The sequence below is a fragment of the Embiotoca jacksoni genome, unplaced genomic scaffold (assembly GCF_022577435.1).
Source record: "Embiotoca jacksoni isolate LCO1_2020_lvr unplaced genomic scaffold, fEmbJac1.0.p SCAF_3, whole genome shotgun sequence".
Taxonomy (NCBI): Eukaryota; Metazoa; Chordata; class Actinopteri; family Embiotocidae; genus Embiotoca; species Embiotoca jacksoni.
In genome coordinates, this window is record NW_027185381.1 from 15860707 (window position 1) to 15887667 (window position 26961).

General features: G+C 42.2%; 1 protein-coding gene across 1 annotated transcript; it reads right to left on the bottom strand.

Moving 5' to 3' along the window:
• Nucleotides 1-3890: 3890 nt before the first annotated feature.
• Nucleotides 3891-25318, bottom strand: vwf (von Willebrand factor). Its single transcript, XM_069163029.1, has 53 exons — nucleotides 25232-25318; nucleotides 25059-25110; nucleotides 24761-24904; nucleotides 24384-24486; nucleotides 24065-24273; nucleotides 23676-23797; nucleotides 22583-22802; nucleotides 22379-22501; nucleotides 22186-22297; nucleotides 22043-22089; nucleotides 21807-21943; nucleotides 21536-21674; nucleotides 20817-20917; nucleotides 20525-20720; nucleotides 20233-20448; nucleotides 18651-18897; nucleotides 18467-18561; nucleotides 18017-18168; nucleotides 17713-17816; nucleotides 17495-17633; nucleotides 17236-17370; nucleotides 16224-16370; nucleotides 15972-16112; nucleotides 14945-15043; nucleotides 14687-14843; nucleotides 14106-14273; nucleotides 13827-13962; nucleotides 13416-13725; nucleotides 12035-13199; nucleotides 11844-11948; nucleotides 10983-11126; nucleotides 10768-10911; nucleotides 10478-10642; nucleotides 10270-10316; nucleotides 10012-10189; nucleotides 9561-9802; nucleotides 9265-9454; nucleotides 8806-9147; nucleotides 8474-8712; nucleotides 8169-8271; nucleotides 7929-8000; nucleotides 6985-7089; nucleotides 6634-6839; nucleotides 6393-6542; nucleotides 6131-6247; nucleotides 5862-6042; nucleotides 5574-5614; nucleotides 5359-5475; nucleotides 4999-5097; nucleotides 4729-4857; nucleotides 4583-4622; nucleotides 4398-4495; nucleotides 3891-4171 (listed from the first exon to the last, which is right to left on the bottom strand). Exons 1-53 carry the CDS (start codon nucleotides 25235-25237, stop codon nucleotides 3986-3988), a joined length of 8562 nt encoding a protein of 2853 aa, XP_069019130.1. The 5' UTR covers nucleotides 25238-25318; the 3' UTR covers nucleotides 3891-3985.
• Between the last annotated feature and the right edge of the window lie 1643 nt (nucleotides 25319-26961).

Here is a 26961-nt window from a genome sequence, read left to right on the forward strand (position 1 = left end):
TGCTGTGGTGAAGGGCATACGTTCTTTTCCGTTTCATCCCTCTGTTGGAAAACAAAAGTAAAGAAGTGAGTTCAGTGTTGAAAAATTGGGAAGGCCTGGCAGCTCAAGCTATAACTGGAAAAAAGATAGTCAGTCAATTGTGGAACCATTTCCCCCCCCCCCCCGTAGAATCTTATTATGTTCATACAATAGTCCTCCATAACCTTTTTGTACCATCATTCCTTAAAGTGAACCTGAATTATGATTTGTTTTTATGTCATACTGTCTCATAATTATTGGATGTTTCCTAATTAAAAGATATGGATACTGACTCGTAAATAATTTGGCATAATTAGGATTTATAATATTACACATCTTATTATCATTGAAAGGCCTCCCGTGATTCTCCTCTCAATTATAAATCACAATTCTAAGTAAAAAAAAATAAATAATAATAATACAAAAAATAAAAAATTTGTGGATTCATTTCCAGAAGCAGAAACAGACTTCCATTTGTTGAACTTTTATTTGATGTGCAACCAGAAATATAAATCGACGACTGGTTTTTCGCTTGAGCTTTCTGTCGAATATTTCGTGTTAGAAAACACAGAGTAGTAGCTGTTTTAGGCTGACAGATCAAATCTAAGCCAAAGTTAAGCTGCCTTGTCTCTTTTTTACCCAATTGAAGCCGTGGGCTCAGATTAAGCTCACACTGCAATCCAAGCGGCACAGTTTACAATCTGTTGGGGTAATTTGGTCACTGGGCTCATTCTTTGGAGCTAAAGTATGAAGTGGTAAGAGATGAGTGGGTGGTAAGTCTCTCACTACTCGAATCCCTCAAATTGAATCCACTAAATATGGCGCAATAAGTGAAAGTGCTCAAAATGATGCAGCTAAAATTCCTGAAATTTTCCGCTCAATCCCTACAATGTTCATCAAGCTCAGAAAAAAAACATTCGAATCGTACACTAGTTTTGTGTTTTTTGTCTCTGTGGTTAATCACAACCGGATCTACACATGTTTGTAAGTGCGAGCAAGACATTGATTTAATTTGGGAGAGCATAGATATTTTTGGATTGAGCATCAGCCATTCAAAGGTGGGCTAGTCCATTTACATCATGTAAAATGTTCTTCCTTAAACATAAATCGAAACAATTATTTCACATTTTGTGGCATCTTTTTTTTTTTGTTACAGGTTCTCCATGGCTCTATCAGTGAGATTGACATTGTTACTGTTGGCTTATATTTCTAATTTTACAGTTTAGCATAAGATTAGCATAACTCTCATTTCTGACTGATTAATTCTGCTCTTTTTCTTAATTCTCAAAATTCCATTAAAAAAAAGTAGTAATATGTTTATTTCCCTCTCTGAGTTAGAATTTGTTTTAGTTTTTTTTCCATTAATTATTGCACTTTGCACACTGGAAAAGTTTCTAAGGCATCTCAGTTTGGAACTGATTAAAAATATCAGTGTATGTGGTCTCAATCTTACTAATGGTTCAGTCACTTAAATGAAGAGTTCATACAGTACATAGAGTATTCAAAACATTTGGAATTCCAAAAATAATGGTCCCAGGACAGATTTGAACTGTCTGTTTCACCTACCCGACAGCAGGGAAAGTCATCAGACTTGCAAACACACCAAGAGTCAATCAAACAGCGTTCACACAACAACATACAAATTACTTCCAACACTCAATCCCCTTACACATATGCACACACACCCAAGATAATCCTTGTTAACCCAGTGTTAGCAAACACACGAGGCAGGATGGAAATGGAGAATGTCACTTGGAGTTCAGCAGGTCAAAAAGATTCCACGTCAACTATTAATTCACCAGGGCACAGTCATTTTTTGAACAATTCAGCAAAACTGGGACACATTGGAAGGTGCAATGACAGAACTGGACATGTATTTTAAAGTAAAATCTCTACAAATGTTCCATAAACTCTACTGTTTCTTCACAGAACCATAAAGAGGTGCGAGTTAGTGCCTTTCATATAGTACGTACTCAGCCACATGTCCCACGTGTGGTGCATTAGTTGGCTCATCAGTCATGATACCTTTTCTCAAATGGCTGATGCCAGTGCTGCTTCCAAGAAGGTTTATCGTGCTCATCAATACGCATGCACACTTTGCAAACACTTAACTTAAGCATCTACTATAACATCAGTGACAGGATGCTTAGTCCCACTATTCACTATCCTTAGATGACGGCTTAACTGCAGAGGGTGGAGGGTCAGCTGTACCCTCTAACGGGCAGAGGGCAGCGGGGGAGCTGGTCTAATACGATCTCTCCTGAAATACAGCAGATTACACATCGCTAATTTTAACAGCTGCCTCTTCCTTTCTAATGCCATACCAGCAAAAACAATTTTGACAAATATAGAGACACACTTCAGACCAAATGGACATGTACCAAACTTTCAGTAAAACCCATACATCTGGATTTTTTTTTTTTTTTTTTTTTTTACAATAAAATACAAGACAGAAAACCTCCACAACACAGACTAAATCAAATGAATTAATTCCCATTTTGACTAATTAATCCCCGACAGTGGTCACGGCCTGCTTATTCGAATAATATGTGTTTAATTAAATGCTCAGGGGCGCAACAGTTGTGCGTACGCAGATGGTCCGATAGAGAAAAAAAAAACAAGCCTCAGCACACTGGCACACACCACTGCCGACACCCGGGGATTTTAACAATAAAAAGAGTACTTAAGGTCAAGCTTTTTTTTATTTTTATTTTTATTTTTTTTAATATGGTAGTGTACACACCAGACGCTACGTTTCAAATAAAAGAGCGCTAAAGTGCGCAAAGAAGCTGCCAAAGCCAACACGAGTGGATGTAAATAAGACGGTAAAAGTGATAAAGGTCAAGTGCGCAGGTTGTTGTTTTTTTTGACACTTCGGTTCAAAGAAAAGTGAAAAGTGGGACTCACCAGTGCTCGCGGAGGATCAGTTCTTCGCTATGGAGATGAACGCTAAGACGCGCGAGGTGGCACTGCCTGAAGGGCTGAGATGGTGGACAATCCGCGCGCGCTCCCGGAACCCCTGGCTTAACGCGCGAGCACAGCGCGGCTAATTCCCTGACCGTTCCATAGGGAAGGAAGGGAAGGTGTGAGGCGCGACGCAAGAGCTGTGTGCGAGTGTTTGTGTGTGTAAGCAAAGGGGAAGAAAGAGCTTACAGGTGACCAGACCTAAAGCTGAACCTCGACTACACTCTGCAGGAACACGTCTCCGATGACACACAAGCAAGTGTCAAAAAAACAGCATATTTTCTCACATAGGGCAGCAATAATTTTTTTTTTTTTTTTTTAAAGTATTGATAGATACATGTATTATTTATTTCTATTAATGTCAAGCTGCTGCCAAAACCCCACAGTATTCAACACTGATATTTTTGAAGAGAAGCAATTTACAGTATAGAAGCAACTCTTTTTCATGTGTGCAGCTGCAACCACCAACTGTTGAGCGTTTTTCAGCAGTGGGGGAAGCAATTACACCCTTTTTTTAAAAAAAAAAAAAAAGAAAAAAGAAAAACTCCTGTATTGAAGTTGGTAGATTTAAAAATACACAGGAGGATGACAGGCTGTGTGAATTATGTGATTTAAGAGAAGTTGAGAATGAATCACAACTTATTCTGCATTGTCCTTATGGTACACTGATGATGACAGAATGAAATGGTTATTTAGGTGAAATATTTATGTTAGCTACCTTTGTTGCTAAAGCTTAAAATGGTAAAATATGATAAAGTGACTCAAAGCAGAACTTATTTTGTTTCAAATTCATATTTTATCTCAGAAAACGAATGAAGCAGAATATCAGAAATCCCTTTTCAACACCAATTTATACAAACACATTGTAACAGGAATATTCCAAATATTCAAAAAAGGTGATGCTTACATAAACTGGCAAGTTTGTTTTATTGTTATTTGTGTAGCTATTTTTTATATGGGTATATTTTGCTTGAATACACACAAAGCATCCACGTCTCTCTCTTTAGGTGCAGCGTTTGGACAGGCAGTCACAAGAAGTGACAGACAGGACAGTGTGGTGGCTCTGAGTGCCATTGGCACACAGGACAGGAACACTGAGAGGCTCTGTCTCCACGGCAGCACAGCACACACACTCCTGCTCCACAGCAGCCCTCTGCAGGGAGTACATGGACTTACTGCGACATTTGCCCTGAGAGACAGACAGATGGAGGGAAGCACAGCATCACAGGGAGAGACAGAAAGGGTGGATGAGGGATAGTGTTATGATTTCACTGAACTTTCCACACTAATCCTGGGGGGAAAACGTATTAATCATTCTTAAATGTACGTGTGTGTGTGTGTGTGTGTGTGTGTGTGTGTGTGTGTGTGTGTGTGTGTGTGTGTGTGTGTGTGTGTGTGTATGTGTGGTGTCTTACCTCACAGTAGTGCAGTTCTATCTGGTGCTTTGATTGGCAGTCATCCACTTTGATGTAGTTAAGTGTTCCCACTGTCCTCCGACACTCTGGCTCCGTACCTTCACACATGCACGCAGTCGTATTTAAATCAGGATGTCTAGATTTCTCAAAGTAGTGTAAAAAAAAAAGGGCACAGCTCTACTTACACATCTCACAGCAAGTTGTTCCTATCTGACTGACTTTCCCCTGAAAACAAACACAACAGGGTAGAAAATTTAAAAAAAAAAAAAAATGTTTTTGGGCAGACAGAGAAGTATAGGTGTGGAAGTACTGAGAGGGCTGGGGGTCTCACCCCCCGGTCCAGGCAGGCTTGGTGGTCAAAGGGGGTGCAGGCCATCACTCTGGTCTCCAAGACAAGAATTCCTTCACTGTTTACACCGCAGGTATACAAGTTACAACCATCCTTGCTAGTTGTGTTGACCTGGAGGGAAGATGACAAACACACACATATGGCATGCATGTCTACCCCTGCTGCAGAAAAGCTGTTCTCCGGAATTTAAAATTTATCCGTATGTGTGCTGCAGTTTGTCTGCAATCTGTGTTTTTTCTGCAGAACACCTACTGGCACGTTGATGACATTTCCATCTGGACTTTGTATGATGCAGGCAGTGGGAACACAGCGACCACAGCAAGCATCTTCCTCCTTCTGCAGAGTGTATCCCTGAAAAAGTGGTGGTAGTGTCAGTTCATATAGGAAGACATCAGAAGGACATTACATAAATATGCTTCGAACCATTTTGAGCATATAAATAATTCCTTATTTACCTCTGTGAATAGAGTGAATCATGGAAAGACGATGTGGCCACAGGATGAGCAGGGAGGGAATGCGGTTAGATGGATGTTTGAATTTATTTATTAGTTATGATGGGGTTGAGGGATGATACCGATCGTAAACAGAAAATAATGTTGTGATGATGGTTACCATGGAGCAGGGGGAACAGCTGGTTTGCTGGCAGGACAGTTTGTATTTCCTCACTGGACCGTCCTCCACCATACACTCACAGTTTGTACACACATCCAACATCATCCTTTCCCCTGCCTGTACAAACACACACATAATCGTGATGAAACACAGAGAGTACTATCCAAATCTCTTTCTTAAATAAAAAAACATTGCTACTTCTCTGAATGACTTACACCTATCACAGTGTGATTGAGGACGCAGGCATCCATAGGAGCTGTAGAGAGGAAAGCCGGATTACTTTTACTCAATGAACCGTATGTTAAACTCTAGTTTTGTAAAGACAGGTAAGGAAAACTGGCTGGGGGATAACACCGATATGAGCGTGCCCTCTGCTGGACAGACACTGCAACTGCAATATATGTAAGTATATAAACTGTCTATGATATGGCAAAGATGAGCTTCATGCATTTGAAATCACGCTTTTCCTGTGTGTGTATACATGGCGATGTATGCGTGTTTACCACAGTGGCACCGGGGGCAGCAATCCTGAGTGTTGCAGCGTAACTCAGTTCCCAGCGGGCACGATGGAGTGTCCAGAACTGAGCAGCTGACATTTGTTGCGGAGATAAACACCTCATCTTTCACTTTCACACACTCATGTAAGATACATTTGTCATTTGGAGACTGCCATACCTCACCCACCTGGTAACAGACACAGAGTTTAGAATTAAAATAACTATGAGAGTTAAGAAAATGCAGCATTTATGTACATAATTTTCTATACAAATACATGTCTGAGTTTTGCTCCAATGAGTGTGTCTCCTCTCATCTCTCCCTCTGACTCCACACAGCTGTTCGGTGTGCACTTCCCACAGCACTCTCCTTTTGATGTGATGTATTTTGAGCCCTGGAATACATGATAAACATGTAAGAATGAATTAGTTTAGAAGCAAAATGCAAATATAAGTGTTTAGTGTGTGTGTGTGTGTGTGTGTGTGTGTGTGTGTGTGTGTGTGTGTGTGTGTGTGTGTGTGTGTGTGTGAGAATCTCACCAGAAGGCAGGTCCGATCACAAACAGGCGGTTCACACTCAGCAATGTGGAGTGATGTGTCTTTGTCCTGTAGCTGAGTGCAGCTGCACTTCTCGCACCCTTCCTCCCATTCACTCCCTACTAGGTGAACCTTGCCACCAAGCACACACACCTGGAGACACACATGGTGATACAGGATAGAAGTCCAACAGCGCAAACATGAAATGTGTCGCATTAAGAGTTGCATCCATACTAATACTCACCTTGTCTGGCAGACAGTTGGTTTCTGTGCAGCCGCAGTCGTTGGTAGAGGAGGATGTGATGAAGCCAATGGGGCAGGTACGGGTGTTGTTCTGGCAGCTGCACTCACATTCAAACACATCACAGCACTTTGTCTTTTTGACTGACAGCTGGCGATGTGCTGGACAACCGGGGGGTGCTTGAAGAGCGCACTCTTCCTTTTTGCACACTGAGGCAGAAAAGAGATTTGAGTCATAGAGATCACATGTATGAGTCATAGAGATCACATGTGTATATGTGCTCCGTTTCATGTCTGTGTCTATGCTCGAGCAAAGCAGAGCTCAAACACCATAGAGAACGTGTTAACAACCTACCGCACTCGTGTATGGGCTGACAGTCCCCGGGGTTTTTCAGGACCACAGTTTGACCATCCTCACAGCGGGGCACCTCAGGCAGGTCGCAACTAACCAGGTCACACACTGAAAAATGTTTGCGTGAGTTTGTCTGTTGCAGGTGGATGACACGTACACTTTGAGCACTGTACAATAAGGTGCACAATAATGTGAGTGACCTGGGAATAAACAAATTGTTAATGAGTCCCTCTTAAATATTTCACATTCAGGGACTATATAGTAGATAAAGATGAATTACTAAGGAAACATACTGGGAGAAATTTGGGATTTGTGGCACAAACTACCTACAACTCATTAACTATAATTTATCATTAAATACCATTTTTGGCTTTTGCTTTTCTTTTTCAGGCTGTGCAGTTACAAACTATTCCTCAACACTTTGTAGTGATCAGAAAACTAACTTTTTTGTACAATCAGAATTTACATTTAATTCCTAAATAAAAAAAACCTTGATCACAAAAAGAATATTTAAAGATTAAATAATTAGTAATGTTACTAGTGACTCAGACTTAATCAGAAACAACTCTTAAACAAAGTGATCATTATTCTGCTTCAAAGATTAAGGACTGAATTCATGAATTAATTGGATCTAATGATAAATTAAGTATTTTCCAGTCTGTTCTCTGCTAACTCATCTACTATGGCTCCTTTATAGTCCTCGATTCAGATGTATGCAGGGAGTACTCTTTAACCAGTCATTAACCTCCAGGTCATTTCTGATTTGTTTCTCACTCATTTCTCAGTCCCATTCCTGGTACCATTTTGTAAAGTGTTGCCGATACATTGGTTTATTTTTCTACAACTTCATTTGTCTACTTTTTGTCAATTTGTCTTTCAATCATTTGACAACGCGACAGTAAAAACAGATGTGAAGATGAACACCTTGTATTTTTGTTTTTACATACCACACTCATATTCAGGGCAGCACTTGGATGCCCTCCTCTCCCTCAGGATCTCACAGGGTCCACACACTGGAGCTACACACACACACACACACACACAGACACACACACACACACACACACACACATACACACACACACACAGATGATTCATAATTACAGTGGCAATATGTTTTTTGCTCAGCAAAACCAGAGAAAATGGGTGCAATGAGCCAAAGAGGGAGCAAAAGAAGGTGTGCTGACCTTTGACATCATTGCAGGGCCGGGCAGTGCAGTTGATGCGTTGTTGGTCCAAACACATGCAAATCAAACAGGGGTTCTCATCTGGTACCCAACTCTGCATATACTGCACAAACAGACAAACCATGTTCCTTCTCATTGCAGTATTTGGTTATATTGGAAATAAACACTAGAGGGCAGTCAAAGCACGGTGTGTTAATGATCACTTTAATGACTGCCCCAATAGCAGGTGTTTCTAATAACTTGATTTAGATTTTGCATTATTCCCCTCACGTATTCAGTCACATCTTTCTTGCTTTGTGCCTCACCGCATATGTGCGTCCATGAGGGCCGACACACTGCCCGCATTTATCTGGTGATACGCACTGTCCATGATGCAAAACAGTTCCTCCAGTACAGAAACAGCCTTCAGTCGGTGTGTCCATACAGGATGACTCGTTACCCCTGACAACCGACCAGTCGCCTGGCAACGCCTGTATGCTACCACAGTCCTCTACACACCCTGTCCGACATGCTTCATACTCCATGGAACTCGGGCACTGTAATGCTGCAACAGAATTGGGTTAAATTGAATCGAGGCTCAGGTATTAAAATGCGTCCACTGGATTAGAAGACAAACGCACATCAGAAACTGACTTACAACAGAGGTGGGGGCTCCTCCAGTCCACACACACCCCGCTTTGTCTACAGAGGCGTGCATAGGCAGAAATTAGCTCGCAAACATCTGACTCCTCACATGCCTGCTCCTCACACTTGGTGAGGAAAACCTGCACGGGAATGTGCATGTGGCATGGTTCAAACACTTCCGAACGTAGTGCCTGACATCCCATCGCTGCTCCGGACGCGCACACTGCCCTCCGTTTTGGCAGGCACACACCGCCATCTGCAGCCACAGTCCAGTCGGAGATGAAGGATGGCTGGTCGGTGGTCGAACTGCCATTGCGTAAAGAGAGGACATTAACCTTCTCCTCTCCACAGGCACCTGGGAGAAAGATATAGAGATTAGAGGTCAAAAGAAAATGGCAAATACAAAAAGTGACACAGATAGAAGCAGGGCTTTTTGCATGTTGACATATGAATGGGTCTATTTTTCTGTTACCGCAGAGTCCAGCAGTGTAATTGGTAGTGATGGAGCTGAGTAATGTAATAGTAAACTCATTGCTCTGAGGAGTGAAAGTCAGGATGTAGCCGTGATCTGATTTCAGTTGCAGCATCACTCCTCCATAATGCACCAGCTCCAGGCCTCCGTACCGCCATGGCAGTGACAGCTCTTCACGGCCAATTACTGCCTGCTCAGGCACACAGATACACATACAGGGAATAAACAAACTTTTATAAACTCAAATGTAGTAATCAATTAGAGAGCAGATACCCTAATGCAAATACACAGCTTACCGTCATGTCATCCTTCAGTAGCACCTTAAGTGATCCATGGATCACCTCTATGGCTTTCATGCAGACCTGGTTGTAGTTTGTTGAGTCTTGACATGGTCCACTGTGGAGTTTGACCTCTGAACCTTCACTGAGGCCTCTGCTGACAGTGAGAAGTGTGTAGGAGCACAAACCCTGCCCGCTGAGCCTAAGTGCCAGGCCGTCAAACCTCACCACATGATTGGTGGAGCTGCCCATACACATGCCTGTCAACACACACCAGGCAAAAGGCAGAGAGTGTTTGTGCAGAAGCCAGAAACATGTGATCCATTAATAGTCACTATAAATAGACTGGAGTTCTGGCTCCCAGCATTCATTGTTAACAGCTAGTGGGCAATGTTGTGCACTTTTTATAGATGGGTTTAATCTAACACTAGAAACTTCAGAAGTTATTTGATCCCTTTGATGTACATACAAGGGCATTCCCAGTGGCAGCCACAGGTCTCCTGGACTCTGACAGGGGTCATGTTGTTACTGCAGGCTGGCGGCTCCAGTCTGTCACAGCTGACTTTGTGATTCTGTACCGTCACTGCCCCACTAGGGTGGCACAGCAGAGAGTGGCAGCCGTCTTCCAGCAGCCATGACTCACCAGGCTGAAACACACGGACAGAGGGATGCACAACTCATTACAAGCCACGCTGTAATGGTTCCAACCCCAGCAGTCATTACTCACCTTTCTCTGCATTCCATTATCATCCACACACAGTCCTGGTGGACCAGCTGAAAAACAATACACATATTCCATTACTGTCTTCATTTACCATCACTATCATCAAAGTACAATCTATTCTTTTCAAAACTAAAATAAAGAAGGAGCAAGATTATTTTTGCCAAGAAAAATTAAACTGTGTATGTATGTGTGTTTGTGTATCTGGAAGCACCTCTGCAGATTCTATCAGTGTAACTTTTGTCCAGAGTCAGCAACATCAGTAACTGATCCATGCTGTTCAGCTGCAGAGTGTTGTCCTGGTTGGCATGGCGACCAAGCACACTAAGCTCACCCCTGTCATAGCCTGGTCCAACCCCAATGGGGAACACTGACACACCTGAGAGAAGATACTCTTATCAGTGAAAATACACCATATTTCGAACAGAGGAAGGTGGAGGATGGAAACATACCGACTGAACTTTGAACAGATGCAGTATTCATTTTAATAATAACTGTAATTACCTGCTGATAGTGCCTCATTGGCTGCATCTGCGATATCATCAGTTGATTTGTCAGTCACCAGCATCACCACAACCTTGGGTACACCAACTCTTCCACCGCTGACTGGTGAGATGGACGTCTGCACAGCGAATCGCAGTGCAAACCCTAAAGGCAGCGAGAACAGTGAGTTTGCATCTGCTTTAATGTGTGTGTATTATAGCTTATGCATCCACTACCTAGTGCAGGCGCTGCAGGGGTCCTGTTTGGTATGCTCTCCACCAGATTCAGGAGGTCTGATTTGCTCTGCTCATCCTTCCATGTGAGATCTGCAGTGTTGGTCTTTCCATATTGAACCACACTCACCTGAGTGGCATTCAGCCCTGCACATATAAACACAGAATTAATTCACTGTGGAAAAGCAGAAAAAGCTATCTACTCTTTGGTTACTTAAATAAGCATTAGCAGGATACATGTACCTTCATTTCTTGACAAAAGAAAATTCTCAAGTGGATGCCACTGAAACCTCAGCTTAGAGTCTTCTGGAAAGACTCTTACTAGTCTACATACAGTCCAGACCATAAATATTTGGACAAGTATCCCTTTTTTGTTCCTCAGGCACTGTGCTTTAAAACATTCAATTTGAAATAAAATAATCAATACCACATTAAAGAGCCAAGTCTCCGTTTTAGCTTGAGAGGTGTGGTAACTTTCTTTGGACACATCTCAATGACCTTGATGTAATAATTGGTTTATAAAATCATGAAAAGAACTACGAGTGAAATTTTCTTTAGCAGTCAATGACTGACTGAAGTCGTTGATCCATAGATGAGATTTTTTTAAATTTCCCTTGTGATGTTCTCTGATATGTCTGATAGATCTTTAATCTTTAATATCCCATAACACATACTGAAAAATAATAATTGTCACATCTTGAGGTAGTTATTAAAATTCAAATTGAACATAATTTTCCCAAAACATCAGACATACTGTACTAACTGAAAACAAATTAAACAAATAACAGCACTACACATCAGTGAAAAGCTGTGCACATTACATTAAAAATGTGGAAGTGCATTGAAGGGCTGAGTCACACCCACCTATCTCAGAATTACTGATGAAAGATTTGACAAATGTCTTCATGTCCTCAAACTGCTCTCCAGCCTTCAAAAGGAACAGCACATCCACGGGCTTCTTACACGGCACTGTTCAAAGACAGGTTGACAAGTTAATACAGGCTAAGAATTCCTTGTGAACTGAATGATGAAAATAGGTGTGTCTGTCACTGTACCTGTTGGTGGCAGGGTGGAGAGGTTTGGGAGGACTAGAGGTGGCAGTGTAGGTGAGCGGGGCCTGACTGTGGTGTGTGTGATGTTGACTATGCGGTGGACCAGGGTTGTCAGCCCGTTGTAGTCATCCACCATCAGCGGGCGTCGAGGGGAGCTGAATGGGAGCAAGTCAACTTCATGCACCTTATGTCCAACACCTATGGGATACACATGTGTGTGGGTGCTTGCAGATGGTGGGCGTGTCACTGTGTCAGTAGGAGGGTTTTCTGTCACGAGGAAGACCAGCTGAGGAGGGGTGGCACCGCGTGGAGGCTGGACTGTAGCCATTTCTTGAAAAGTCGTAGTGACAGCTGCCCCTGTGTTGGTCTTACTTCCACCTCTCCAACGAATCTCCCTTAGTCGTTGGAGCAGCAGGGTTCTCTGCTGCCTCAGCTCCCACCGACTGATCTCCACACTGACGGTTATTGAGTACTGGATCACAGTGATGCGAATTAATTCCTCCTCCTGTGTCAGCTGTGAGATTACTTCCTCCAGGAAGAGAAGCGATTTGTTAAAGTTGACCTCGCCGACAGAATCAGAGCCTTCCAGGATGAATGTCACGTCTTTGGCTGGAGAGAGGGGAGATGCTGGTGTGGTGATGGGAGACAGGCCAGAGAGTGCGGTGGATGCAGGAGTGTTGGGAGGATGTTGTGTGGGATTTGGCTCCAGATGAGGAGCTGGGGAAGTGGTGGTCGTGGCCTGGTGAGCTTTACCCGGTATGGACTTTAGTGCTGGAGGTTTCACCACCTCAGGCTCCATCCCCAGGGTGCAGAGGTAATCTGTTAGATCCAACAGACGATCAGGCAGCTCACCGGTGCTGCTCAGAACATAGGCCCTGTTATCTGGGTTGGCTTTGGTGATGTCATTAATTTGTCCCATGTTTACATCGGGACCCAGCGCCAGTGTCAGGGTGGTGATGGCTTTCTTGCGGAGCATCTTGACAATAGAACGGATGGGGCGAGGGTTGGCACTGGCAGTCAAGATAATGGCAACACGGCCAGCATTCTCACGTTTGTTCTTATCATAAATGTTGATAGCCAGATATTTCACAGCTTCATCCAGGAATGCTACATCACCTCCTGTGTAATGAAGCTCACGTACCATCTTCTTAAACAGCCACTTCTGAACCTAAGGCATAAATAAACAAAACAGACAGGACGATGAAGCAACAACGAGTAAACCCTTGCGGAGACTTTCAGTTTTCAAGTACACTCTGCTGCTTATTTATGAGCTATACTTGATAAATGAAGTATTACTCAACAGAATATTTGATGCAGCACTTCCTTTTTGGTGCAAGAATACATACTTTATTGTGTTACATATGTACATTTTGTGTTAAACTACCTGCAGGTCATATGTTTTGACTCCGGAGTGGTAAAGCAGCACTGTGGCTCGAGTGTGAGCTGAGCCCATGCGGAATCGTTCAACTACTCCCAGTATGAACTCTTTGGTCGCCTGAAATTCGTCTTCGCTTAGGACATCTGAACCGTCCAGTAAGAATGCCAGATCCATTGCACGGTCACACGTGTCCTCAGGCATCAAGGTGGTGAAGGGCAGCGTTGTGAAGGTGGCGTAGGTGGGTGTTGATGTGGGAGTGGTGTACATGGTGACGGAGGTACAAACTTCACAGCTCAGGGAGTTGTTGTAACAATGACTTTAGAGAAGAAAAAGAAAGCATCTTAAAATCAAATTACAACGCACAAACAAAATAATAAATATCCAAACTTGGTGGTGAGTGTATTGATGCAGTATTACCATATCTTGCAGTGGTTGGGGTCATCATGGTTCAGGATGACCTTGTTGCCGTGGGAGATTTTCTGACCCTCATGGATACACACCTGACACTGAGAGGGATCTACACATCGCATGGCCACCTCATCCTGTAGTTGGCCTAAAAAGATCAAACTAAAGTTAAACTCACTCACAATATTTGAATGTGTGTATAAGACCATATCCAGTTATAACTATACTGTATATACAATAAAATATTTGGCATTTTTAGACAGTTGTAAGTCAGGTAGGTATTTTTGTCACCTGGAGGGCAGTAGGCATGACAGCCTTCCACACATTTTAGCGAACAGTGGAGGGGATCTGGGTGCTGGCAGGTGATTGGACAGGCAGGGCCACAAGTATTGTATCTCCACTGGCATAACTCCTCCCCGACACCTGGGATCTTCGGGTTCAGCTCCTCACAGCTCATGGCTAAGGACACAAAAACAAAAGCTATTTCTCTGACTAAAACCACATAAGAAAGACTGAAGAAATTCAGAGCAATTTACAATTTATTAAACAGAACTACAAAACTAGTAAATATCAACACTGTAATAAAGTATGGGCAAACAATATCAGAGCTGAAAGGTGGTATAATAAACAAGTAAAGCATTGTAAAAGGAGCAGAGCTGCATGATAAATAATATCCATGCTCTGGTGTGTTTGTTGGTTCAGTGCCTCACAAAAGATTTTGACATGTTAATATTATTTAATTATTATTATTTCTTTTAAACTTTCAGGCCACTTGATTTTGACATCTTAGAAAACAGTGCTAACTGGTCTAGCTTCGTAAAGAGGCCATGATGTATTTTCATAGCAATCATGAGGGAATCCTTCACACTCACGGCAAAGATCATTAGATCTCCAGCTGATGGATACACCCATCTCTGAACAAGCATGAGCATAAGCCGCAACAACATCACAGAAACATGCGCAGTTGCCCACTGATGGACACGAGCACGCTGCCTCCACACACATCTCTACATATGGCTCTGCATCCACCTAGAGACACACAGGAAGAGGTACAGGGAAGACTGAGTGCATGACGCCAACAATGCATGTGTTGTCATTGGACATCTGGTGTGCCTGTAATTGCTGCTCACCTGGCTGTTGCATTCTCTAAAGAGGGGACCAGTGATCACACGACACGACTGCTCCACTGTTACCAACTTGACAATGTTGTCGCTGCAAGGAGAGGGTATCTATACACACAAGAACACACACAAACTAATGTAACAGCAATTACTGATTAATATACTGCAGAATATCTTATCCTGTACAAATGCAGTCTCGCAACATATGTAATGCAATAGTCGTAACTTACCATAACAAGTGGTTTTGCATGTTTTCGATAATTAGCTCCAAATCATGCATCATTTAATAATGGAAAACCATTTTCAAAGCATACGTTAGTTTAAGGTTTGTTTAAAATGTTATGGTCATTGAGCCATTAGCCCTAAAATGTCCTCCACAAGGGCAGATGAGGTATAGCACTGGCACCAGACATCAACCTAAAACCTCCGTCAAGCCTCACACTTTATCAACCTCACTCCCCACACTTGACTTGACCACTAATGCAATAATAGTGGCATTTTGCACAGTAAATTAATTGATTTTATAATCTGTTATAATAAGTTTATTTCACTATTCTAAAACCTTAGCTTAGACAGATCACTAAAACTAAATAGGCTAAATAAAGATCAAACAGAATTAATTCTTAACCAATTAAGATAAGAATGTTGGTCTCAAAAACTAATTGTAATGACAAAACAAATTACACTGAATTTAGTCCTTGCATCATTAGGAGTTTTTAGGCTGTTTCATTGCAGATCCATAATTCTACTAGGTTCTCAATACATCTTTGAATAAACCCTTCTAACAGATAAAACTACCAGGGACAGTGTCTTGGCTAGAAAGAAATCCCAAAACAATAATAAGGACAATATGTCTAGAAGAGATATTGTATCTAAAATTGTTCAATTCTGCTAACACATAAACAAAATATTATTGTATTATGGTGTGGCAAATACTCTCAGAGATGAATATCAATAATAAAAAACCAAAGCTAGACAGAAGACATTATTTTGTAGCTTGGGCAAAGTGCCACTTTACTCTAACACTAGACCTTACCTGTATCACATCAGCACAGCTGGGAATGACCTTCCAGGAGTTCCCAAAGTGTGAAGAGTCCACCTCCAGCTGGTTGTTACTGCTCATCAAGTCATTGTTGACATTCCCATCAAAGTTACCACACAGGCCGCAAACCCGGCCCTACACACGATAAAATGTAAGTAACACAAACTGACATGTTTAATGTGAAATAGTGGAAATAAAATAAACAAGGTTAATTTAGTCAAAAGTAGTGTGATAATACATCAGTACCCTGTATGTAGCTGAGATGTGAACCAGCAGGCGAGTTCCCCTGTCCCAGCTGAGGGAAATGTGTTTCCCCAGCAGAAGGGTGTAAAACTGACCAGATCGGACAATCTCCACCTGTGAGCTCTGCGGCACCGGCTTCTTCATCTTCACCTACGAAACAGAAAGGTGGCAAATGTGGATGCATATTGGACTGTCACAGTTCAAGTTTGAAGAGTTTCCAGTTTTGGTTTGACAAAGTCAATTCAAAGATTGTCTGAGTTAAGTAGTATATAAGTAATGAATGTGTCAAGACAGAGAAAAATTGACCTTTTAGCTGTGTTTGATGAACATTGTTGCTTCGCGATGCATTCTGATGTCATGTTAACTGATAGTTAAATATATGCTAATTTATCACAAGTGACAAATTGTGCTGTCTATGTGCCAAAATTATGAAAATATTTTAGGAAAAACCAACTACAGAACCTTATGTGAAGCAGAATTTAGCTACAAGTCAAACAATTTGTCCTCACAGTTACGTTCAGTTAGATTAGCATTAGCTTAAGAAACTACTGTCTCCCTGAAGAGAAAAGAGCAACTTGTATTCTATGAAAAGCAGATCTTCTTGTAAACTATTTTCTTTGTAAAATGTGGGACAAAGTTGTTTGTTTGCAATGTAATGTTATATGCAAGAAGTTATTTTAATGCCTGACAATTTTGTACACCCCTCGAAACAACATTCTCTCAGTTGGCTGCTGTGGTAGAGCAGGTTGGCCACTTATCATAAGGTTGGTGGTTCAATCCCTGGTTCCTCCTGTCCTGAAATGTCCTGCAAGACACTAACCCTCAAGTTTAGGCAGGCAAGCATCTAATGCAGCTATGTGTGAGTGGGTGAAAGGGAGTCTAACTGTAAAGTGTTTTGAGACCGCTATGGTGATAAAGCAGCATAAGAGTACAATCCATGTGGGCTGGGTACTTTCTGCATGATACAGCAAGTGATATATATATAACTACATGTGTGCGTTTGTGAGTGCTTTACCTCTCCATGCTGCATTATAATTAACCCGCCCTGGTAGAAGACCGTGATAGCTTTTGCACAGCGATGTCCCACAATTCCACAGGCCTCATTTTCCACCAACACTCTGAAGTAACCCTCTTCTCCATGACACATGTCCTATTGATAGTGAACGTAGAAATGACACAAGCAGTTGAGAAAAGTGGGGGGAAAAAATGAATACATGTGCAGCATACTCCTCAATCCACCCTGTTTGCTATTTTTGGATCTCTTTGCCTCTTACCTGGACCAGGACATATTGGCAGAGGCCAGGGAAGGAGTACTTAAGGCCATCAAAAGTGATGTAATGCCCCTCTCCCACAGTGCGGCACACACCGTCACACACCTTCTCTGTGCAGTGCCACTTCCTGTTCTCACACACACTGCAAAACAGAAAGCCTGTTAAGCACACACAGTTCAGGTATTCGCCTTAATAATCACATATGAAGGCCGTCATTTTACCAGGTGTTGCATTCCACAGAGATGGTCTTTCCTGCTCTATACGGCCTGTTGTTATGGTAACAGGGACAGTGCTCTGGTGTAATGCAGTCTCTGCGGTGACGTACCTAAAATCAATCCACTAATCAATCAGAATGTTCTGTTTTATCTACAAAACACACACACACACACACACACACACACACACACACACACACACACACACACACACACACACGCGCACACACACACACACACACACACACACACACACACACACACACACACACACACACACACACACACACACACACACACACACACTTACTGTGCCGGGTGGACAGAGGCATCCGGGGATGCAGGCAAGACTGACACAAGGCAGATCCAGGTTCTGGCAGGTTCTGGCACACTCCAGGCCTTTTCCTCCTGAATCACAATCAGCACGAACAAGTGGAGGAGGGCACTGAGCTGACCGCCGCTCTGCATACAAGGAAACACAAATATTTTGTTTAGTTATATGAAATTTGTTGATAATTTCTTAGTAGGCATAACATTCAGAATTCATGAATAACGAAGCAGGTTCACTTCAATAAGCTAATGTATTTTTAGACACACGCTGGTTACTACATACAAAAATATTTAAAGCAAATAGTCAAATGACAAATATCACACGAACATTTTGATGGAGAAAAATCCCTCTCTTCAATGTATTTACCATTTTCTATGTGTGGAAAGAGACCTTGGATAAAAGAACTTTGTGTACTGACAACAATTGTACCTCTGGATGGTGCCAGGTCATCGTCATAGAAGAGGTCCGACAGGGATGAAGTCATTCCAGGGGAGCTACAATGCATAGCGCCATTCTCACAGTAGCTGCAGACAAAAAAAAAAAAATCTAAAGTATTAAAATGCAACATCTTTTTTTTGGGATAGTTTATGCATACGCATGGACAGACACTGACCATATGCTGTTGTGATCTGCATAGATGTCATTAGGCTGGTAGAGCTGTCCATCATGCAGGCAGGAGCACAGGTCAGCTGTCACACAATCCCCAGAGGCACTCAGGTACTGTCCAGCTGGACAGAAACAGCCCTCCTCACACAGCCTCTCGCCTCCACAGCCGTCCTCAGACCCAGACAGAGAGCGGCACGTCCGATCACACATACTCCCACAGGCCTCATACACCTGACCTCTGGTGCACTCCAGCTCTGACAACATATCATATCAGTAGAGGATTAGTCATGTATTCTCAGGTGAACTAGGTTTCTGACCTGGTTTGGAATTATGATAGATTTCTGCTTTCGTAATGACTGTTGTTGTACTCTGGATGATAAAAAAATACTTAAATAGACAGATTTGTATGTGGTGCTGAAGTCCTGATGTGCACCTACTCAAAGTTAGAGATATATGAAGAAGAGCTTCGTTAACTCATTAGACCCTAATTGACTCATTTGGACTTTGTCAGCTGAGGACAGTAAAGAGCTGATAAACTCTCTGACTCTCCAAACCATGTGGTAACACTCAGTAAACAGGCTCCTTAGAGCAGCTGACTGTTGATCTGAAAAAAGGCTAATTGATGCCTACCAGGCAGGGGAATGCTACAAAAAGATATCAAAGTGCAATTTCCACTGTCTAAAATGTCATTAGTAAATGGAAGATAATGCAAACTGTGGCAGTCAAGACAAGACATGAAATAAATATTTAAACAAAACTGCAGGTCTGCTCAGCAGAAAGGAAAACCAAAAAAATCCAGACGAGTGGTCGTGCACCGTTACCCTGTATGTCACCAATGCACAAGTAGAATCTAGAATTAAAGAGTCATCAGAGGGAAACATTACCCTCACATCATCACAACAGTCAATGTCTGATGTACACAAAGTAACATTTGGATAAGATAGAGTTGTTTTGGAAGAAAGTTCTGTGGACAGATAAAGTTTAAATTGAGTACTTTGGCCACAATCACCAGTGTAATGTTTGGAGAAAACCAACACCATGCCCACTGCATGGGGGTGGAGATATTCTACATTGGGGTTGTGTGGCAGCCAGTGGAACAGGAAACATTGCACAGATAGAGGGAGGAATGGATTCCAGTAAAATTCCATAAATTCTGGGGGCAAATATTATGTAGTTTGTAGGATGCATGATAAGCGACAGGCTACTACCGGGACAATGATCACAAGCGGACTTCAAAATCCACCAAAAGTTTTGGAGTGGCCAACAGTCCCCTGACTTGAATCACTGACAAATAGTGGGTAGATCTGCAAGACAGCCTACAACTATTGCAGAACATGAAGTGATTTGCCAGAAGGATTTCCCGAATGAAGAACAGAAAGGCCACAAAAAGAGGTTAAAACAAAGATTTATAATAAAGCCTCCAACAAGGGAGGGGTGGGGAGTGAGTCACTGAATACTGGCTTAATTGGATGCCAAAACCTTTGCACATACCACAACTACTACCTAAAAATGGAATGAAGTGTTTGTGTGTTTACTGGTGTACGTGTGTATGAATGATCAGCTGTGAATGAGTTCAGTGTGAGAGTTACCACAGAGGGAGGGAGACCTCCAGTTGAGCAGCACTCCCCTTGCAGCGCAGGCAGCTGCATAAGCTGACAGAGCAGAGCAGAGGCACTCCTCGCCGTCCACACACGCACACACATCATAACGACAGAACCGCTGGAACGGACCCGGGTTCACCAGAAAGTGGCACGGACTGAACACATCTGACATCATCACTGCACACGCCTCTTCTGCAAAACGCACTGAAAGGCATCGGAGGATTAGAGGTTAGTGTTTAATCATATTCCGGGTGTCTAGTGCCTGTGTGGGTGTATATACCTCTTTTGGGGTTAGTGGCACATGGATCGGTCTCATGTTTGTGAGTGGAATCACAATCTCCATTGATCCTCCAGGTTTGGCCAAATGCCTGAGGGCCCGCCTCAACCAGCCCAGAACCAGACAAGAAGTCATCACCTTGGTTACCGTTGTAGTTACCACAGAGACCACAGGTCTGCCCCGCCCATCGTGGTCCCAGCTGAATAGGTAGACAGACTTCAGTACAGCTGTTTGTTCATCTTTTCACATCAGTATCATTAACAAAAACATCTTGAACAAATAAAACTTGTTCAACCTTTAGAAGCACACGACCCCGCCCGTCCCAGTCCAGATGGAAGTCATCGCCAAACTTTACACGTACAGAGGACTGAACATGTCTCTGAATGTGTAGATGGCCTGTAAAATTGCACACAAAGGTAACTACTAGTTAAAAATCAATATCATTTTGATTCAAAACTTAAACAAGTATTTCACTTTGTGCTGATACAAATGATTGCAAATTCAAAAATCAGGTTGACAAAGACATTGAAATATGATTGATTATGGTAAATGGTCTGTACTTGTATAGTGCTTTATCACCTTTTGGTCTCAAAGCACTTTAACATGGTTTTCCCATTCACGAGACAGATCACCATGCAAGGTGCTGCCATCAGGAGCACATTCACACACTGATGGTACACCATTGGGAGCAACTTAAGGTTCAGTGTCTTGCTCAAGGACACTTAGGCATGTGGACAGGAGGAACTGAGGATCGAGCCACCAACCTTCTGGCTAGTGTGCAACCCACTCTACCGTCTGAGCCACAGCCTCCCCATAACTTTGTCTTTACAATAGAAACAGTTTTGTGTAGAATCTATGAGCCAATGTCTTATCTTCAGAATGAAATATTCTGCACAGCATTTCGAGTGTATTCTCTTTCATACTTAGAACTTATTATTAGTTTAGTTCAATTTATAATATACTTTGTGGAATTGTGAAATGCAGCTCTTATCTCCTCATATGTCAGCGGCATACCATGATGCATTGGGATCTGGATGTCCATGCTGTTGACAGAAACAACTCCTCCGTGCTTCAGCTTCACTGTCATGTCCTCCATAGAGGTCAGACTGAGTGTCACTGAGCGTGTGCACACAGCATCCTGATCATCTGCACACTGAAACATAACACCAACAACCCAAACACTGTAAATGACAAACAGGCAGTGACACGAGAGTGACAAACAAAATACAGGGTCTCATGTCACTCCATATTTCTTTTGCAAAAAAACAAACAAAACATCCGTTACCTGTACGTTCTCAATTATGACAGAAAATGCGTTATTTGTGCAGTCCTTTGCCAGCAGATACTGACAGTGGCCAGTGAAGGTGAAGAACTTGTTGTCAAAGGTCTTGAAGTGAGACTGCCCAACAACCAAGCACTCACCTACACAGACAACAAAGATATAATGCTGTAAAATTAGCAAACCAAGACTTTATTTAACACTAGAATGTGTGAGGTAGTGCTACTGCACATCTCTCTCACCAGGGCAGCCTTCATTGGTACACTCCCAAGAACCATGACGACAGACACTGCAAAACAGAGTACAGAGTAGAAAACATTGTATATTTCATATGGAAGTATTCTATGCATGCAAACTTGTGTATTTATGCATAATGCCCTCTCACCAAGTGTTGCAGTCCTGAGAGATAGTGGATCCTGGAGGGAAATGTCGTCCCATGTGCGCACAGGAGCACTGAGATACTTCCACACAGCGATTACCATCCATTACCTTACCCACTGAAACACACATACATGGCACTTCAAAACTAGGAACACTGAGTCAGAGAGAACACTTAGACATAGAGGGTGAGGGGTTACCTGGGCATGCGCAGCCATCCACACAGTCTTCCTTGCAGACCTCCTCGATGTTGAGACTATGGCAGGTTGTAGAGCAGGACTTGGTGCATTCACTGTACTGCATCCCAATTGGACATTTGGGGACTATATATGCAAAAATACATATTTTGATCATTGATGCGACATTATGAGCTGCTACTGCTTTTTAAGGACTGACAAACTTACAGCACTGGCTCTCCTTCAGCCAGCCACGGAGAAGTATCCCATGAGCATGGCATGTGCGAGCGTACTCCAACAGAATTGGACAGTAACAGTCTTCGCTCTCCCTCCGGTCACAGTGGCATGCCTCTGCCTGACAGAACGACAGGAACACCTCTGGAGAGACCAGGTGGGCGCAGTGGAGAAACACACTAGAGGTCTGCAACATGCCGCAGCTGGACAGAATCTACACAAACACATGCAAAATTAAGGTCATACTAAGAGGTTAGACAGCAGGCAAATGTACAAGTTCAACCAACAGTAAAAATAAAATGAATTTTTGTTGGTAACCTAATGCTTTAAAAAACAGTTCTTGTTGGTGATTGAAATATTTGTAATCTTGTCTTGTAATGAGCTGTAATGTCATGTAAATGAGGAACTGTGGATTAACAGGGATTAAACAGAAAAAATATGCTTCTATGACAACAATACCTGCGAATACCATCAGGATGGAAGACCATTAAAACCCAATAGCACATGGAGACACAATAGTTGGTAAATCAGAGGGACTGCAAATATTAAACAAACAAATACATCTGTGAGGATATCTTTAGCTCTTTCGTCAGATTTAGGGAGTTACTACATGAAGCTCAGTTACACACTGACAAAGCACCTGTTTTCTTTCTCTATAGTCAGTTGAACGCGACACAGGAAATATCAGTCTCACAATTTGTAAAGGAAATACTGATGACATCCAATGGATTCACACTAACATGCAGTTTGGCCCGTTTTCTCACATGTGGGTGTCCCTGTGGTACAAAATGTTCTGGCTAAAACTAGCTGCCCACCCGCAAAGACTGCAGATGATGCAGAACTGCAAACACACCTGTCAGATCTGTCTACTTACCAGCTGTTCAGTTTTGAGGGGACTGGGCTATCCTCCCCTCTTAATCATAACTGTGCTCAATCTTTACATACAGTTATGTTAAGGCCCACTCCAACTCAGAAAAATGTCTGTTTCTAAATATCTGAGACAAAGGCTTGACAAAATATGAGATTATCCAAATAGCATACTTTCAGATGTCCAAAATGTATATGTGTGTGTCAATTGTCCACTCACCGCTGACGTGTCTTTTGTGTTGTTACAGGATTGGGTGGGATTTGAGACACGTCGGCAAGGTTGATCAGCTCCCTTCACTGCCCATGAATTTGCAAAGTCATAACTGTCTTCTGTTAGGAATCCTGAAAAAACACACACACACACACACACGGGTTGACAGATCCCTCTTTAATCTCATCCTACCACGACTGTGTCTTTTGCTTTCTTTAACCGTGTTATCTTTTCCTGTACTGAGCTGCTACTCTTCCTGTTGCTGAGTGCTGGTGATTAAAATCATTTCCTAGATTCCAGTAATAATAAAACTCTCCTTAGTTTCACTCAAAAATACCCACATATTCCACAAACCCACACAGTTAGAGCCTGTTTACCACTTTTCCATGTGCACATACCTTCCTGAGCAGTATATTCATCAGCTGGTACACCATTGAAGTTGCCACAAAGGCCACAGGTGCGGTTGGCATGGTGCTCGGTCAGTGTCAAGGCAATGTTGGCTGCATTATCAATGGTAACAGTGAAGCCAAACTCCTCGCTCCACAGCTTATAAAATCCAAGCTCTGAGCCCACAAACACAGCGTGAGATGCATACGGCAGAGACAGTCTACAAAAAAAAGAAGACATACTAGGAGTGATTTTCAACACTTGCTTTTTTTAAATACACAAAAATGTAATGATTTTTGTACAACAATTCTAAACTTTCTATGATTTTACCTTTTTTCTCCTTGTGAGAGCCGTCCGTCTACAGACAGATGCAACTCATAGGCGTCCCCCAGAAACAGAGTGACTCCAGTTCTTTTGCCGTTGAGATAATCACCTGCAGATCCAAAGCACATGTTTACCACAGTGACACTGCTGCATCCAACCGAAACAACCTAAAACATACGGGACCACCATTTGATTCTATCTAAAATTAAACATGAGAGTAAATAACCAAACTATTTCAATGATCTGATGTATCGCTTCAAGTACATATACTGTTTTGGTACGCATATTAAAGGGCTTTGCACTACACACTATAGGATAAGCATTACGCGTATTATAATTAAAATGTCTTCGTTGTTTTCTTGAATTGCTTGAGTGTGACTCACCCAGCAGTGTGAAGGAACGATGGTTGCAGTCTCCAGCTAGAAGATAGCTGCAGTCTCCAGGAAACTCATATACAACCCCGTCAAACGTGTGAACGTGGTGTCGTCCAAACAGACTGCATCTTCCTGTCGTAGCTGCCACATAAACTGGACACACACACACCAATATGCAAATGACTGTAGAAGTAGGACTAGAGGAAACCCTATATGAACTATTTCACGTAATAATAGTGAACAGTTTAAGACAGTGTCAGGTTTTAATATAAAAATGGATGGAGACATTTTCTGACATGACACTCACCTGTCAGATGCAGAAGGACACAGATTTCTCGCAAATACCTCTTCATACACACCTGGAACACATAAATATGCTTTCCATTGTCACCATCACCTATACTAATATAATTATCCTTTAATGTATAAATATCACATTACTCTGTCATCACATTACTTCTTGACTCCAGTTAGTCCTACCTGCATGGCTCCAAACTCCAGAAAAGGTAAGCACACCGCAAAATCAGAAATTCCAGGCCTCTAGGAGTGAGAGCATTATGATATAACGTGATAGTCATAGGCTGAACTGAAATCAGGGTAAAATACTTTATTGCCCACACAGACCTTCGTCCACACTGGAAACTGTGTTTTATAGCGGACTATACCCCCACCCAGCTCTGATGTCTTTCCCCTGAAGACCACTCCCCTCGCCAGGTTGTGTCAAGACGGACAGAACATCATTCTGTCCACAACTCTGTGCCTGCAGACTGACACCATCAAACACACTCAGCAGGACAATGCCAGGATATGCCTACTGATCGCCTGGCTGAGTGATTAGTCTACACACACAAATCTGCATCAATGCCAAGCCAAACAAGTCTTGTGGAAAACACACACACTAGATATCTCACGCAATAACACTGCTTCGGTGGTGCCACATGCACAAACACAGGACTTGGCTGCACCGAAATTACACCCCCCTCCCACCCACACACACACTGGGAACATGTGCTGATCAACACTCTCAGGTATAAATCTATACAATCATCTAAAAAAGAACAAAGAGAGCAAAAGAAAGAAAAATACTTCTGCTGCAGGTTTTTAAACATACAAACAAACATCCAGAATCCGTGTCACAATGTCCCAAATATGAAAAGAAAAACAGTTTCTCTGTGGCTTGAGGCAGTCTCAGTTGCCTCGGTCTTTGCTTGTAATCACAGACTGACACCATGATATTGGGATCCGGGTCTGTGGGGGCCAGATTATCTGATGGTATTGCGTGACAGAAAAGGATCTAAACATCTTAAGTGCCTAAGGTGACATTAATTATTCTGCCCGATAGGCCTTGTTTACAGAAGACATTTTTGTTTGTCATAGAGGGAAAAACACATGTATTAATAACAACAGTAACATTATTCAAGGGCCAAAATGGTTCCAATTGTGTGGCAATGAGCAGGTAAGCACAACAACCCTTTTTCACAACAGGCATTTTGACTTTCAATGGCAGAAAAAGCACTGGTGAAAAAGAATTTGAAAAAATAGCTCACTTCTATCAAGTGGCCTTGTGAATGAGCACGCACTTTACTATATCAGCATCAATCTAAATGGAGTGCAGTTCATTTTTGATCTTCAATTAAATAAATAATTTAAATAATGAAATATTGTTGTCACCTTTGCTCTTCTTACACGGTCATATCAAAATGTCTTCTGTAGAAAAAAAAATCAGACTCTGGTGCAGACTGTGACTGATTGGCATCTCCTTGACTCTCCCATTTGCTTTGTTGCACCTTTACAGGCAGACAAATTGAAGTTTCAGGTGAAATCTCTGAATTCCCATCATCGCTCCATTCACTTTCAGCAAAAGCAGATCTATTATCAGACAGAATAACTAGGTGTGCGGGGCCTTAAAATATAATCTATGCAATAACACATCTGCATGTTGAGAAAGAACATTTTGTAACAAACTTGGGGCTATCATTATTCTTATGATAACAACTAATTCATGATCACTTCGTTTCTGTCGGTATCAGTCTGTCTCCTTTAGTGTCTTATTTATAGCTTAAACCAGCTCGGCATGATATTTGAAGTTGGATAATGTTGTATCCCCAATTGTTTTCCCCGAGTCCGTTGATAGAGGCAGTCTTTAGGCAGTTTTAGTTCTTAGCTTATTTTTATTAAGCTTAGCATACAAGACATCTTGGAGAGCCCAA